This window comes from Delphinapterus leucas, chromosome 1 (assembly GCF_059928025.1).
Source record: "Delphinapterus leucas isolate spDelLeu-1000000601 "Yukka" chromosome 1, BTC_Dleu_Yukka2, whole genome shotgun sequence".
In the NCBI taxonomy this organism is placed as follows: domain Eukaryota; kingdom Metazoa; phylum Chordata; class Mammalia; order Artiodactyla; family Monodontidae; genus Delphinapterus; species Delphinapterus leucas.
In genome coordinates this window covers 176,511,923-176,526,980 of record NC_143129.1, presented here as the reverse complement: position 1 = coordinate 176,526,980, position 15,058 = coordinate 176,511,923, and the positions used below count along the sequence as shown (strand labels likewise).

The 15,058-nt window shown below is 55.9% G+C and overlaps 1 protein-coding gene across 2 annotated transcripts in view; it reads left to right on the top strand.

Annotated features, from left to right (window-relative positions):
• Window positions 1-3,447: 3,447 nt before the first annotated feature.
• The window catches only part of PAX7 (paired box 7), a 99,536-nt gene continuing 87,925 nt past the window's right edge, over window positions 3,448-15,058 (top strand). The window contains exons 1-4 of one of the 2 annotated variants that reach the window (XM_022552007.3): window positions 3,448-3,681; window positions 6,166-6,401; window positions 6,972-7,101; window positions 8,143-8,271. In XM_022552007.3, the coding sequence (XP_022407715.1) occupies window positions 3,597-3,681; window positions 6,166-6,401; window positions 6,972-7,101; window positions 8,143-8,271 (580 nt within the window). In that variant the 5' untranslated portion in view covers window positions 3,448-3,596. Of the gene's footprint in view, window positions 3,682-6,165; window positions 6,402-6,971; window positions 7,102-8,136; window positions 8,272-15,058 lie in introns of both variants that reach the window. The other variant, XM_022552006.3, reaches the window with a different exon arrangement.

The following is a 15,058-nucleotide window of genomic DNA, read 5'->3' as shown; positions in this document are numbered from 1 at the left end:
AACAGGGAGAGAGAGAGATTGGGGTGAGGGGCTGAAGGGAAAACTTTCCCAGCCACGTCCATCCCAACACACACCATCGCGCTTACAGCAACGACTGGAGGTCTTAGGAGTTGTTTAACGTCCTATGGGGAGTGAAATGGGGCAAGGGGGTTAGCGAAGGGAACTGAGAGGAGGGGGAAAGATCCCCCCTCCAGCTGCAGCCGCCCCAGCTCCCAAGTGAACCCCCCTTTCCCCTGCTGGATGTGAAATCGCCATTTCACTCCGCCACACTTCCTAATTGTTGCAAAAATCATTTGTGAAATTGGTCTCCAACAGGCGAGAACGGCCAAGCTCATTCCGACAGACACCCCCCTTTCCCTCCCCCTCCGCCTGCCCAGCGGGAGGCCACGGAATCCCCCAGCAGCGGAAACGCAGGGCTGGTGCTGCCAGCGCGGGGTTTAGGGGAGTCTGCTCGGGGGGTGTCTCCCTCGCGACTGGACCCGCCGCTTTGAGTCTTCTGCAGCAGCGAAGGGCGGGAACCAGGCCAACGGTTAGGTGGCCCCCGCGCGGGCTGCCTGGGGTTCCAGTGTCCCCGGCTGCAGCCGATCGGTGGTGGCCCTGAACCGAGGGGTCCGGCTTTGCGCTAGCCCCATTGCCGAGCCCGCGCCAGCGGCCAAGTCCTCCAGGAGGGACTGAGTCTTCAGCGGCCGCTTCCGGCACGCCCCAGAGGGCTTCTCTCACCACGGGGAACGGACCAAATCACAGCTCACACCTTCTTGATGGGCGCATAGAGCTTTGCTAAGGCAATAAGGAAGAGACTCCAAAATCTAAATGCAGACACAGACCGTCACTTAGAAGCACACACTTACTCAGACTGGCATACAAGCCGACAGCAGACCTACACACACAACCCACCTTCACCTGGTTACAGACAGACGTGGGCGTAAACCTATATTCACACACAAACACACTGGCCCATTCCACCCACAGACACAGAGAAGAGGTGCCTTAAATTCTTACTCGCCAAAACAGAAATTACTGGTGGATGAATGAGTGAACAATATATATGTGTGTATATATGTGTGTGTATATTACATACTTAGGCTTGTGTGTGTGTATCTGTGTATATATATAGCCAACTCTGGAGGTCAAGACAGGCCAGACCCTCCAGGAAGATGAGATGTAAAAGGGACTCAAGGTTGACTTGTCTTCCCCAGACATACACATCAGAGCTTAAAAATCATCTTCCAATCACTCTTGGGGCCAGTGGGGTAGCACCTCCAAAAAGGAAAGTGTCCCAGAAAACCTTGTAGGGTCCCTATAACTCAGGTAGCCTGGCACCCTGGTTTGGGAAAGGCACTCAGATGTCCTCCTTTCTAATTCTAAAGCAACTTGGCCTCCCCCCACCTCAATCCTGGGGCCACTGGGGGCGTGTTTAACAGCTCTTCAGCAGGCCCCCATTTCCAGAAGGCCTCCCCCACCCCTCCATCCCCACCCCCAGCCGGAGAAGCCCCTGGTACTGGGATAGAGGGGAGAGGAGGGAGTTTGTCACATGCTGAGAGGGGCAAAGGTCACAGGTGAGGAAAATGGGAGGGGAGAGGGGCACGCGGGGGCCAGCCTGAGGAGCGCTCCCAGGCCAAGAAGAGGCTGACCCCAGCACCGGGAGAGGGCGGGCAGGGGGCAGGCTGCGGGGTTGGGGGCGAGTTTGAGGGCTGGGTTTATTTTATTGTATTTTGCCTCCAGCGCTGGGCCGGAGACACTCTTTCCCGGGGGAGACAAAAGACCTGCAGTCATGGCGTCCTGCCCCGCTGGGAGGGCGTTTCGCCCCCAGGCCTCGGTATCCCTGGGCAGGGATGTCTGGTCACTCTGGCAGGGGGAGAGCAGAGAACTGCAGGGCCTCCCATCACCCCACTCCCACTCCCCACTGATTAACTCGGGCACCCTCCCCCTCAATCCAACAGTGGAGGAGCTCCGAATTGGGGAGCTCAGGGTGGTACCAAATCCTGACCGCCCCATCCCCCCAAATTCCCACCCCTCTGGACCCCCAGATCCCGGGCACCCACTTGCTGTTCCGCCTCAGGGCACCGGACTACCTGCTGGAGAGGGGATCTGGATGTGGGCTGGGGGCCCGAAGAGGGGCACGGGTTTAATCCCGGCTGGGGATGGGTGAGGGGAGGGGAGGAAAGAAAGAAACGGGTCCCTAACACTCCGCGGACCTCTTTCTAAGCACTAGGCCCGGCCATCATTCTGGGCTTCTCAGACTGCAGGGGGCCAGGCAAGAATGGGACGCCGGGGCTCAGAGACTATTTCCCAGAGAAAGTCATAAACCCCTCCCATGAAGCCACCTAGGCCAATTCCCGGTGGGCCCCACCGGCGGAAGTTTCAGAGTGTTGTGAGTGAGATGAGGGTGAAGACGTGAAACACAGCGGACTCCGATTCTGGGAGGCTCGAGAAGACGCGAGAATCCAAGGGAGCCACCAGCGGGAGGCGGGCATTCCCATGCAGCCGGACTGCAGAGCGGGGCCGTGGGCGACCGGGGACTGGGGACTCCGCGGACCCGGCCCATTCGTCAAAGGAAGACACCGGGACTGAGTTGGGCCCTCCCTCCTCCCCGCTCCCCCCTCCCCCAGCCCCCACTCCCCGCCGTTGCTCCCTCTGTTTTAACCGGCAGTCCAAATTCTCCCCCAAAAGCGAGGTGAGCCGGGGATCAGAAAAGAGGAAAAAAATATTCGTTTAAGGTTTCTTTTCGTTATTGGTCCTCGGCTGCCTTCCGCCCTGGCCCCCTTCCCTCCTCATGAATAAAAGAAAAGTCCGAACCTATCAGATCTCATTCGCTGCCTCCCCTCCTCCTCCTCCTCGTACTCCAGTTGAGCACTTTTGCACAACTTACCCGGCGGATCGCTCGCCCCCTCGCTTTCCCTCTTCTCCTCCCAACCTCGTCACCCCTTATCGCCTCCCCTCAAGCCCAGAAACCCGAGAGGCACCTTCTTCCTCCCCAAGTCTTCTGGGGGGCGGGGGTGTGAAAGCTGGTGTTTAAGGGAGTAGCGAGCGTGGTCTGAGAAAGAAGGCGTGGAGAGGAGTGGGAGAGGACAGGGAGGGAGGGGAGCGAAAGCGAGGGAATAAATATATAAATAAATACGAAAAAGAAATCCACTCCGCAGCCTCTCGGCTCAGAAACTTTGGCCCGGAGCGCGAGAGCGCGTCGCTCGCCAGTCCGAGGCTGGGGGCCCTGACTCCGGCCGCGTCCCCCCGAGCCCCGCTGCGCGGCGCGGCCTCGTCTCCGGCTCCTGCCCGGCGCATCCGCCCGCACAACTTCTGGCCCAGCGGAGCGGGCAGAGGAGGCCTTGGGGTTGGTGTGTTTGTTTGTTTGAACTTCGTTGTCGCCACCTTCCCTCCCCCCCCCAACCTCCGCCCCTACCTCACCCCCCTCCCCAGCTTCTGGACGCGAGCGACCGCAGCCGGGGGTGGGGGGATGGGGGTAGGGAGTGTTTGCGGAGGGGAGGGGGAAGAGGTTTAAAAAAAAAAAAGAAGGAAAGAAAGAGATCGCAGCAGGGGTAAAGGGAGCGGACGGGAAGCGATTTTCGCCGACTCTGGATTCGTCCCCGGCGTGCGCAAGAATGGCGGCCCTACCCGGCACTGTACCCAGGATGATGCGGCCGGCTCCCGGGCAGAACTATCCCCGCACGGGATTTCCTCTGGAAGGTAAGAGCGTCTGGACTTGCCTCGCTTCCCTCCTCCGCCAGGACCTCGAGGTCCTTGGAGAGGTGGCGATCTTCACGGGGTGGTGGCGGCGCCAGCGGCAGCAGGGGAGTCCCCTTCCCTTCTGGATCCAAGTCCGGGCGCCGGACCCAGGAAGTTTCTGGGACCGACACTTGTCCGTTTACGCGTGGGTTTCCCCCACCGGCGGCCTCAGCTTCACAGGTCCAGGACTCTGGCCTTTACCCGCGGGGCTGAACTCCGAGTAGATTTCGGCTCCTAGTCAATTTCAAGTCCTAGTGAGTTTCAACTCTGTACGCTATTTTTAGATACTTTCCACCTAATACTTTCTCGGCTCTCTGCGTTCGCCAGCTACGTGCTTTCTACTCTTGTTTTGAATTGTTCTTTTCACCTCTGGGATGGTCTTCCAGCCCCTTCTATTTCGAAATACCAACAATGTGTGATATTTTATGTCTAAACTAGGACTCTGCTTTGGGGTCTGGAAACTAACTTGAAACAATAAATAGTAACGATTTTACCCCAAAAGTTTCCACTCGGGCTTCTGAACTCCGGAAATCTCTCGGGGGAGACCTCAAGACGGCTAGAGGGCAGGGAAATGTACAGACAAGGGAAAAGTGTTAGTTTTGTAATGTGTCCTCCCTAAATATCCGGCATCCGGGGTGAACCGGCTCCGGGCTCCAGCAAGGGCTGGGAGCGCACCTTTCCTGCGTTTTTGTTTTGTTTTCTTTTTAAACTAATAGAAGGCCTTCAACCTGTCAACTGAGGGATCACTTGGTTTCTGGGGGTAGGTAGCCCAGGATGTCAGAAGTGGTTAGAGAGAGGTGCGACTTTTATTTTTTAATTACTCTTCTTATAATTATATGAGCCCCTTGTGCGTGAACGAGAGAGAAGGCAAGGAGGGGACGGATGGACAGGCAGCCTGAGATCTGGGGAGGCGGGGGGGGTCCCTCCAGCAGCTAGACGGCGCGGGTCCCTGAATTAGACAGAGGCGAGGAGAGTGGCTCCGTGATCAAGTGCGCGCGAGCAACCACGCAGGCGGGAGAGCGCACAAGCCCCGGGATTTGCCGTAGCACTCTACTGTAGCGAATGCAAGTAAAACAGGCGGCCGAGGACGCGCAGCGGATTAGGACAATATTTGCCCAACATGACGGAGAATACTGAGGAGAGCCGAGCGCCGGTCGCTAAAGAGACTCTTGAATATAAAGTTGTGCGCTGGAGAGCTCTCCAGCGCTAATGGCATATCCCGCCACGGAGACCGAGTGACTCGGACTTGGCGACGCACGATTTCTGATTAAATCCGAGGGTGGCTTCAGACACCTACTTTTACGAAGAGGGGTGTGGGGACCGGCAGAGCCAGGGAGGAGGCGGTAGGAACAGCTCAGCAACGGAGCCTCTTCCCGCCTCCTCCCTTCCAATTATACTGTCAGCTCCCTCCACTCGGGCGGCTGTGAAATCGTTCTAATCTGCCAGATCTCCGCAGCCGCCGAGTCCCCAAATTGGGGGGATCGAGGCCGGATTAGTGCACCGGGTGTCCTCCAACCTTCTGGGAGGAAATTGTGTGGACTTTACATTAAAGCTTCCCAGGCGTTCTCCCCTCCCTAGCACACATCAGGCGAGCCTGTCTTCCTGGTTCCCAAAGTCACCCACACCCAGGGACTCTGGCCCATCTGTGCACCAGCCTCTCTGAACCTGCAGGGACAGTTCATGGGTAGAAGCTTGCCGATAATGGGGCATGTCCCCAAATCATCCCAAAACGAAATTCAAACTCTCAGAGGGGTTGGAAGGAAGGAGAGTCCCTCAAGGGACAGCCAGGTGCCTCCAGAAGCAGCAGCCAACGGCATTCTGTTGCTGGTCCCTCTGCTGTGCCTTGGCTGTTCAGTTATGGGTAGGACAATTCTGCTGCCCAAGCCAGGGCTGTAACTACTAGTAATCAACCAGCCTCTTCTGGGCCCCAATAAAATGGATCAGACTTGACCACTTAGAGCATGGAACTGACCAGATGGGCCACATCTCACCCATTATCGGCCTCTATAAAAGGCAAGTGGACCTGCCGCCCAAGCTGTGGGTCCAGAGGACCATTGGTCCCAGAGTCCCCAGGCTCCGCCAGTCTCTAGGCTCTGCCCTCTCACCTCTGTCTCTCTCCCTCTCCTTCTCAGAGGCATTCAGATCCCCCAGGTGTGTCCACATTCCCCATAGTGTGGCAGGACTGGGGACACACAGCATCTGTGGGGACTCTTGCAGCCAACCCTGACTCCTCTCTCCGTCTCTGCCAGACCTTCCCTTGACTTCATGACAGGTTTTTTCCTGACCTCCGAACTACCACAGCTTCAAACGTGGGGAACTGAGATCTGCTCTCAGGGGTCTTGGGGCTCAAACAAAACTGGAGTCAAAAGGCCTGTGTACTCAGTGTCTCCTTCCCATCTTCACCCTGTGCCTCTCTTTTTCCTCATCTCCCCCTTCCTTCTCCAGTGTCCACCCCACTTGGCCAAGGCCGGGTCAATCAGCTTGGTGGGGTCTTCATCAACGGGCGACCCCTTCCTAACCACATCCGCCACAAGATAGTAGAGATGGCCCACCATGGCATCCGGCCCTGTGTCATCTCCCGCCAGCTGCGTGTCTCCCATGGCTGCGTCTCCAAGATTCTCTGCCGCTACCAGGAGACCGGGTCCATCCGGCCTGGGGCCATTGGCGGCAGCAAACCCAGAGTGAGTGTCTTTGCTGCAGAGCTGGCAGCCAGCCTTCCCGTGGTTGGGGTATCCTGGCTGTGGCCCCTCTCCCTACCCGGTGTCATCCAGCAGCACCGGGGAGGGGGTCTATATGCTTCCTATGGGAAGGACAGTGGAAGAGGGTCCCCACTCCCAGACATCCTCCATTATTTGAATTTCTCAGGGATGGAGATAACTGATGTCCCGATTGCCTGAGAGGCCAATGAGTCATTCCTGTGCTGTCCCTACATCTTCCCAGATCCCCTATCACCATCCCAGACCAGGGGAAATCTTTCCCCAGTCTTGCCTGGAATAGTGAGGGGGGACCCCAGTCCTAATTAGGTTTCTATTTTATTACCTATCACTACCCTATTCCACATCCCTCAATCCCAGCCGCCTTCCTGGGAGCCAGTAACAGGTTTCTTGAAAGGATAAAGCCAATCTCAGAATGGAGGCATGGTGACCAGAGCCACCAGCCTGGCCTGGGGCTCTTGGGAGGTTGATATTAAAAGTATCTCCCTCCCCCTACCCCATCTTTCCACTCCTACTCTCCCACCTCCACCTCTGAAGCAGGTGGCGACTCCGGATGTGGAGAAAAAGATAGAGGAGTACAAGAGGGAAAACCCAGGCATGTTCAGCTGGGAGATCCGAGACCGGCTGCTGAAGGACGGGCACTGTGACCGCAGCACCGTGCCCTCAGGTGAGAAGGCAGCTGAGCCAGCAGAACTTGCCCGGAGTCTGGCCAGGGCTCAGGTCATGTGGGGCTGGAGGTGGGAGAGGAGGGGAGATGATGGATGACAGGGAACTCAGAGAAAAGTGAGAAGGAAAAGAACCAGAGCGCAAAGAGTGTGAGGGCACAGGAGGGAATCAGAACTGAAAGGAAGATGGGAAGAGGGAAGAAGGAAAGAAAAGAAGTCAGGAAAGAAGGAGAGAGGAGGAGAAGGAAGAAAGAAAGGGAGAAGGACGACGGGAGAGAGGAAGGAAGGGAGGGAGGGAGAGAGGGAGAGAGGAGGAAGGAAGGATGGAAGGAAGGAAGGGAGGGACGGAGGGAGAGAAGGGGGAGGGAAATGCGGAAAAAGTTATCCTATAAAGTTGTGTGGTAAGGGAAGCTCCCTTGGCGCCTTCTCAGAGAAGTGGCCTAGAGAGATGAGTCCGTCCTAGGAGGATAGATTGTGATCTGCCTGGATATTTTTCTCCAAGTCACCATTTCTATTCTGTTACTGCCACCAGCCACAGTGGGTCCCAAATGTGGAGGCCCTGAATTTTGCTGCCTGTGTGGGAGAAAGTGGCCCCAGGTGTCAGTGTGTGTACCTGAGCATTCAAGTGTGCAGGGCTGGGATGCACACCTGAGTGTGGGGACTACAGCATCAGGGGCTGGAGGGGCTCCAGGGAGGTCCTGGGGAGGTGGGTGTGGGTGTGAGTGCATCTAGGGTACGTGACAGTGGAAAGCACAAGTGTGTGCAAGGACGTGATAGGAATGCACTAGGTGGGTTCCTCTGCCACCGCCTTGCGACCGTGTGAGTGCCCCAGGTGTGAGTCTCTATGTGAGTGACTGTACTTGTGCCTCCCAGTAGGTGTAAATGTTCAACGGTGGGGGTGGGGGGGAATGGGTGTGAATCCTCCTGAGTGTACTTAGGGGGGAAATGGGCTCCGCTACTTCTCCCAGGGTCCCAAGGCGGCCCCGCTCCGCGGCCCCAACGACTTATACTCGCTCTTTTGCCTTTGAATTTCTGAGGTTTAGTGAGTTCGATTAGCCGCGTGCTCAGAATCAAGTTCGGGAAGAAGGAGGAGGAAGACGAAGCGGACAAGAAGGAGGACGACGGCGAGAAGAAAGCCAAGCACAGCATCGACGGCATCTTGGGCGACAAAGGTAGGGAGCCGTCCCGGGGCCGGCGACGCCCGAGCCCGCGTCTCCCGCTCACCAGGGTGCGGGCCAGTGGTGGCGCCGCCGCCACCCGGACTGGCGGACAGATCCTTAGCGGGAGGACTCGCAGCCCCCGGAGCAGCCGGGAGCCTCTCGGTGTGTGCGGAGAGCGCCCCCTCGGTGCGCCCCCAGGCCGGGTTGGGTGCGGAGCCCGCGACTCAGTTGCGCGGCGGAGCGGGGTCTTGACAGCCTCTGCGCCCCCGGGGAACCCGGCGGCGGGTTAGGGCTCCGGGCGCCGCGGACTGCGCACCCCGTTGAAGACTCCGGGCCGTGTGTCCTCCGGGGCTGGCGTTTTGGCTGCTAGTCCGGGTGTCGGTGTCGATCTATTATTTATAGGAAACTTGGGCAAGGGGGCGGGGGGCGAGGAAAGAGGAACCGGCCCCGCGGCTCCCTAAATGAATTTGTTAAGCAGACCCGCACACGCTCTCTAAACGGTCCCTTGAAACCCCGCCTGACAGTTGACTGACCGCTGCAATCAATAAAAATTAGCGAGGGCCGCGTGGGCCGCCGCCTAATTCTCCGTCCTGTGACGCCGGGGCTGAACCGAGACAGCGCGGAGGTAGCGGGGGAGGGGGCAGAAGGGTGCACTTTTGAGGTGCTTTCCTCTTGGGCACGCGCAGGCGGGGCCAGGAGTTGAGACCGAGTTCTCAGATGCCCAGGGTCGGAGGATCCCAGTGCGGGAGAGAGATTCAGGCTCCACACGCCCTCTCCCCGCTGCTAGCGTGGTTGCCGAACGGGTCTGGAGTGGAGCCCCGCTTTTTCTGGAGATGAACTAGGGAAGGCGTTTATCTTTCAAGCGCCTGCGCGCCCAGGAAAGGGGACTGTGCTTTTGTTTATTGATGGGGTAAGTTTCAAGAGAAGGGAGAGTCCTTCCTCATTACCACTCCCCTCGCAAGTCTCTGAGACTTGGTAAGTGTGCTTCAAGGGAGGACGCGGGTAAAGAAAGAAAAACGGAAGACCCAAAGTCACGTAGACTGACGGGAAAAGAAGCTAAGCCTCCAAACACACACGCAGGGAGGCAGCAGGCAGACAGGAAAGGCAGTGGCCACTATAACCTGCAAAATAAAAATGGTGGATTTGGAAAAAGTGGGGGAGTGTTCTGAACCCTGAAACTTGTAAAAGAGCACAGTTTCATTTGAGTTTCCTTCCAGGGTGTTCTTCTCTCCTCGCCTCCCTGGAACTCCTAGCCTAGGTCTCCCTCCAGCTTTCAGTAGTCTCTCCCAACCTTGAAGATGAACTTCACAGACAAAGCCCGCTTCCAAAGACAACTCCCAGCGAGGCCCAGCCCTCACAGGCCTGGTCCGAGGGGGAAGGATGGTGGGGGGGGGTACGGGCAGCCCAGTGTGGGAGCAGTCTGGAGCTGGGGAAGAAGCGGGCTATTGACATTCAGGGCCCCAAGTGGAGCCCAGTCCCACTGGGGACAAAAGGGCAGGGAAGAAAGTGAGCGAGCTGTGCCTGGCGCCCCGCTGTGCGGGCCTGCCGAGGGCCTCGGGGCTGCAGCGGGAGGCGGCCTGGGGCTTCCAAGTAAGCCCCTGGCTCGGCGGAGGCAGCCTAGAGCCCGGGGATCCCTGGAGGGGTTGGGGGGGGAGGGGACCCACTCCTTATTTCAGTTCACATTGGAAAGGGACTTAGTTGAACTTCTTTTTCTTAGGGTGGGGAGAGAACTTGAATAATCTTTCCCTGCGAAATGCAGCGCAGCAGACACAGCTTCTGAGAGGTACCGCAGGAGAACTGAAGGAAGTTTGGTTTTATTTGGAGACACTGTGTGTGTTTGTGTGTGTGTGTGTGTGTGTGTGTGTGTGGCAGGGATACCCCAATGTGCTTCCAATTCAGTCTGTAAGGAAACACAATAGATAAATTTCTTCTGAGGAAGAAGGGAAGGGAAGGGAAGGGATGCGAAGGGATGCGAAGGGATGCGAAGGGAAGGGAAAGGGTAGCAAGTTCGCTTTGGAAATCCCTTTGGCTCAAAGGAGTCCAGGAGTTTCCCGTGCTGATCTGAGCTTATAAAACCAGCAGAAAGGCAACTTCGATGGATAGAGGTTTTCCCTGCAGTAGAGCCAGGAACTTCCAAGTCTCCAAGGGTTTAAGGAGGAGGCTGGAGGTTCCAGATGGGAAGGCTGAAAGTACTGGCGCTGAGTCTGGAGAGGAGTTGCAGAAATGAAATGAAAGCGGTGGGCCTGATGTCCAGAAATCCCCGTGGTTTTTGAGTGACAGTGGGCATGTTGGGCCCTGTGATGGGGAGCTGGATGGCAGTGTAAGTGCATGTCTCTCGGTGTGGCGGTTTGCCCACGGGCCTTTGGATCGGAGCCGTGGATTCTGTGTGGATATTGCAGTATGATTGTAGATGGGTGTGATGGGCAGTATGACAGGGGGGATGAGAGAGGGTTGTCATCTGTGGACAAATGGTATCAGCTCCGCATTTGAGTACCTTGGCCAGTGGCTGGCATCCCGGTGAACCACCCAGTTGGAAACTCTCATCTCTCTCCCAGGCCCTGCATGTCAGTTTCACGGCCAAGTTAAAGGTGAAAAGACCTCCCAACCTCCACCCCAGTGGGCCAGATGGGGAGAGGCAGAGATACCCTTGGGCAGAGCAGGGGGAGGGTGCACACCCACAAACTTTGTTTTGGCTTCTTGTTCTTGACAGATGCCTTCTCCGGGGGTTGCCTCTCTCAAGGCGGGGAGCCGCCGAAGAAGGGGTTTAAGAGCTCTCCTCTTTAAGCGCTAAAGAGAGATCCCTCCCTGAGTCCGTTTTTTCCTATCGTCCGCTTGGCATTTAATAACGTTAAGACTTATTAGAGCTGGTAATGAAAACTGGGACTGCTGAATAGGAAACTGTGTTGGAGAGGGGTGTAATAGCTTCCAGGCATGGTAAGAAACTATTTATCCGCAATCAGCCCTCACTCTCAGAGTTTGAAGCACAAACGTTAAGTTGAAGGGTTTTAAAGCGATTAAATTGAGCTTTTATTTCTGTGCACTTTCATCTCTGAACAGCTCACTCCTGCTCCCCTTGGGCTGATATTCATGAGGCTGTTCATATTTTTTTTTTCTCTTATCCTTGTTAAGACTGAGTTATTAGGATTGTTGGTTGTGAGAATTCTCAGACCGCTTTGGATAGGGGCTCCGGCCATGCTCTGCACACCTGGAAAGGTTCCTTGCCCTCATCCACTTGGACTCTCTCCTCCTCACCCCTTCTCCGAGGATCAGGGGAGAGACAGGCAGGGACTCGACTGGTCAAGGATTTGAGGAGGGATGGGGAAAGAAAAAGATCTTCCCAGCCTGAGTCCAGGGAGACTCTTGTGGGAAATCTGATAGGGGTTTGCAAAGAGTCAAACCATTCCTCCGTGGAGTGAGTGTGAAGAAATAAGCAATAATTTAGAAAAGCAGTAACAACAGTAATAAAGAGTAGAGCACCAATGCCTCTTGCATCTGACAAGCCTCAAGTTTAGGCTGAAACTGACCAGATCAGACCACGTTGGTCTCTAGGGTAGAAGCCCAGCCAGGTCACAATTAATATGAAATAAGGTGGAAATTCACAAGATTAAAAAGAAGAGTGTGCCTTTTCGGGAGGGGTGGAGTGGCAACGTCAAAGTCCACCCGGGAATATGCTGACTTCCCGCTCTGGAAGACCATCTGAGGTGGAGGCCAAGGGTGTGCGTGCGTGAAAGGCAGATTTGTATTTCTTTGCATTTTTCCTTAATTTGTTTTTAAAGCAGCAAACTTACAGGTGTGGAGTGAGAAATGACGGAGAAGGATCGGAAAGGAGGGGAGAGCCCGAAGTGTCGGTTTTAGACACTTGTAAAAGGAGGTGGGAAACAATTTAATTTGGCAGAGCTGCGATAGCTGCTAATGCGGTTTTCGGTCGTTTGCTACACTGGAGGAAGCTGTTTTGATTGTGTGTACAAGGACCTGCCAAATTTAATTAGGCTCCGGGGGAGCGAATGAATAGGGGAAGGGGGGCACGGCTCCCCTCAGCCCACACCGTTTTTTCGGCTTCACACCTGGAAGGGGCATTGTTTACTGGCTGGGCGAGAACGGGAGAGGGGAGGGGAGGGGCCTCCAGGGAGAGGGGCCTTGGAAGAGGGAGCGAGGGAGGGGTCGAAGATAGTCCATTTATCAAGAAACAATCTGCATTGATTTATACCAACAAGTTCCCTCCTCTGTAAATGTGTGTTTACAGAAAGGTAATTGACACTCCACCAAATCAAAGGATTACCCCGGGTTGGCAATCTAATCAAACAGAGTCCAGGCGGGATTTGAGGCTGTTCAGAGTGGGATCAGCTTCGCATAATGGGGGCTCGGAGGAAGATGGGAGGGTGTCAGGCAATTCCCCGGCTTTAGGCAGAGCTCGGCGGTGGATATTCAGTGAGACCAGAGGGGGAGAGGGAGGGGGGTGAGGGCTCCGCCGCGCCGGGGTGGTGGGGGGATGGGGTGAACGGAGAGGAGGGGTGCGGGGGTCTGAGGCAGATATCTCGAGGGAGGGGGCTCCGGGCGAGGGGGCGAACCCACACTGGGCTGACAAGACTCCCCCTTTCTTTCCTCCATCCCCCCAACCGAAGAAGAGAGAGAGGGTGGAGGGAGCTGGGACTAACGAAGAACAACAATGAGATAACTATTACAAAGGCGAACACTGGCGCGCGCGCGCTCGCAGCCCCAGAACCCGCGGTAAATAAACAAAGTCGGCAAACTGTTTGCCAGATAAACTCGTGCCTAAATCGAGTGTGACGGGCAAGGAGAGAAGAGACAGAAGGAGATAAGGTTGGAGGGGGAATGAACGAACATAATCTAATAGAAGACATTTAGAAAACAAACTTTAAACAAGGGAGAACAGGCGAGCGGAGGGTAATTATCCGCCCCAGAGAGAGAGGGACGCCTTCGGAGGGCTGCGGGTGGGGTCTCGGAGACCGGAGCCGCGGAAGAGCTGCGCGTTAGGGAGAGGGGATGCCTTTGGGACTCCGCGGGGGACCAGGAGAAGGGTGTCTGGGGCGCGCAAAGGAAGGGCTCAGCTCCCAGATTGAGGTTCCCGCGCAGCCCCAGTCTCCCCAATGCATTTCTAAACAGGGTGGGGTCCCCCGCTGCGAGGGCATGCGGGTTTTCTGTTCACCTCCGGGCACGCACTGCCACACACCGGCTGTTTCCAGGCGTCTAAAAGACTCGTGTGCACGGCACAGCCGTTAAAGGAATTAGATATTTACCAGTTTGAAATAAGCCTGGCTAAGAAGAGAGAAGAGAGAGGGGACATTGAAAAGATGAGGCTGGGGGAAGACTTCAAACGAATTCATCATTTGGAATGGTGGAGGGGAGATTTACCAGACAGTATTGGGAAGTTATTTAGATATTAATAACACATTTTCCTGAGGCGCGACCACGGCAGCCATCTGCGCTGCTCTCCGAGCTATTTGGCTGGGTGAAATATGGGCGTCTCAAATGTTGGGAAGAGATAACGCAATCAGGCTAACCCTGGTCCTAAGACGGCATCGCACGTTAAACCCGGATTAACCTCCCCCCTCCTACCCCCGCGGCCCCCTCCCCTGTCACAGCTTTCCAAATTTTTCAGTGGAATTTACATGGAAGGATTTAAAAGCACATATAACAGTAGCCTTAAAGCAGTATGGTGATTATTTGGGCTTTTTTTTTTTTTTTAAAGAATGTCTTTCTGAAAATGATAGTTGTCACATACTACATTTTATATAAATAATCTGTACACACATATTTTTTAATATAGGGAAAGAGGACTGAGCAAATGAGATTTCCTTCCAGGCTGCTTCTTTGGAGCTTCTAGTTACCATCATCAGCAGAGTTGATGAGGCTTCGTTCCTAATGGGCGCCTAAGGATATAAGCATGAAATGTCCAAGACCCCTCCCTGGCTCTGTCCTGGAAGCGCATAGTCTAAAGCCAGATAGAACTCACACCACATAATAGACAGTGCCAGGTGAGGGGGAGCCTTCCTGCTACCAAGAAGAACACAGAAGAGACACCCCAAAGGGGAGGTTCTCCAGGGGCTTTGGGGCCTTGAAGGCCACGACTAAGGGGGGGCACATTCCAGGAATTCCAGAAAAATAGCTCGTCTCCCTCTCCCACTCCAGACTAATGAGGTAATTAGGAAACCCATTTGGGGATGGGAATGAGAGGGACTGGAAGGTTGGGACACCCCCCCCCGAATTTTTGCTGTCGTTGGCCTTTCTTCTCCTTTCCCCCTTCCCCCAACTCTGGCTGAAAGAGGAAAGGTGGAAATGGGGTCAGCGCTTTCTGACCTGCTCTGGAGCGATTGGCCCCGGCTGGGGTCGGGCGGGGGAGGGAGGGAACTTGCCTTCCCAAATCGAATCAAGGCAGAACGGTGACCTAAGGGGGAAACTTCCCCATTAGTAGATAGATCTCTCCAGAACTTCAAACAAAGTGGGGGGAAGGGAGAGGCGAGGCAGGGAGGGAGTCTGGAGAGAGCGCAGGGGGAGCTAGGAGCAAGCAAAGGGGAGGGGCCTGAAGAAGGAAGAGAAGGGGTCGAGGGCAAAGGGGAGGTGAGGGCCAAAGGAAGGGGTATAGGGAAGGGGATGCCAAAGAGGGGTGGGCTGCACTTGGAACTTCAGCCCCGGGGGAGAGGAAAAGCGTCGCGAGCCGCAGCAGCCTCTAGAGGGATGAGGGGAAGTTGTGTGCACCCCAAGTCTCGCTCCAAAGAGGCCTCGAGGGCAGGCCAGGGCGCCTTGGGCCCTCGTGCCCAGCCCCTCTATTCGGCAGCTG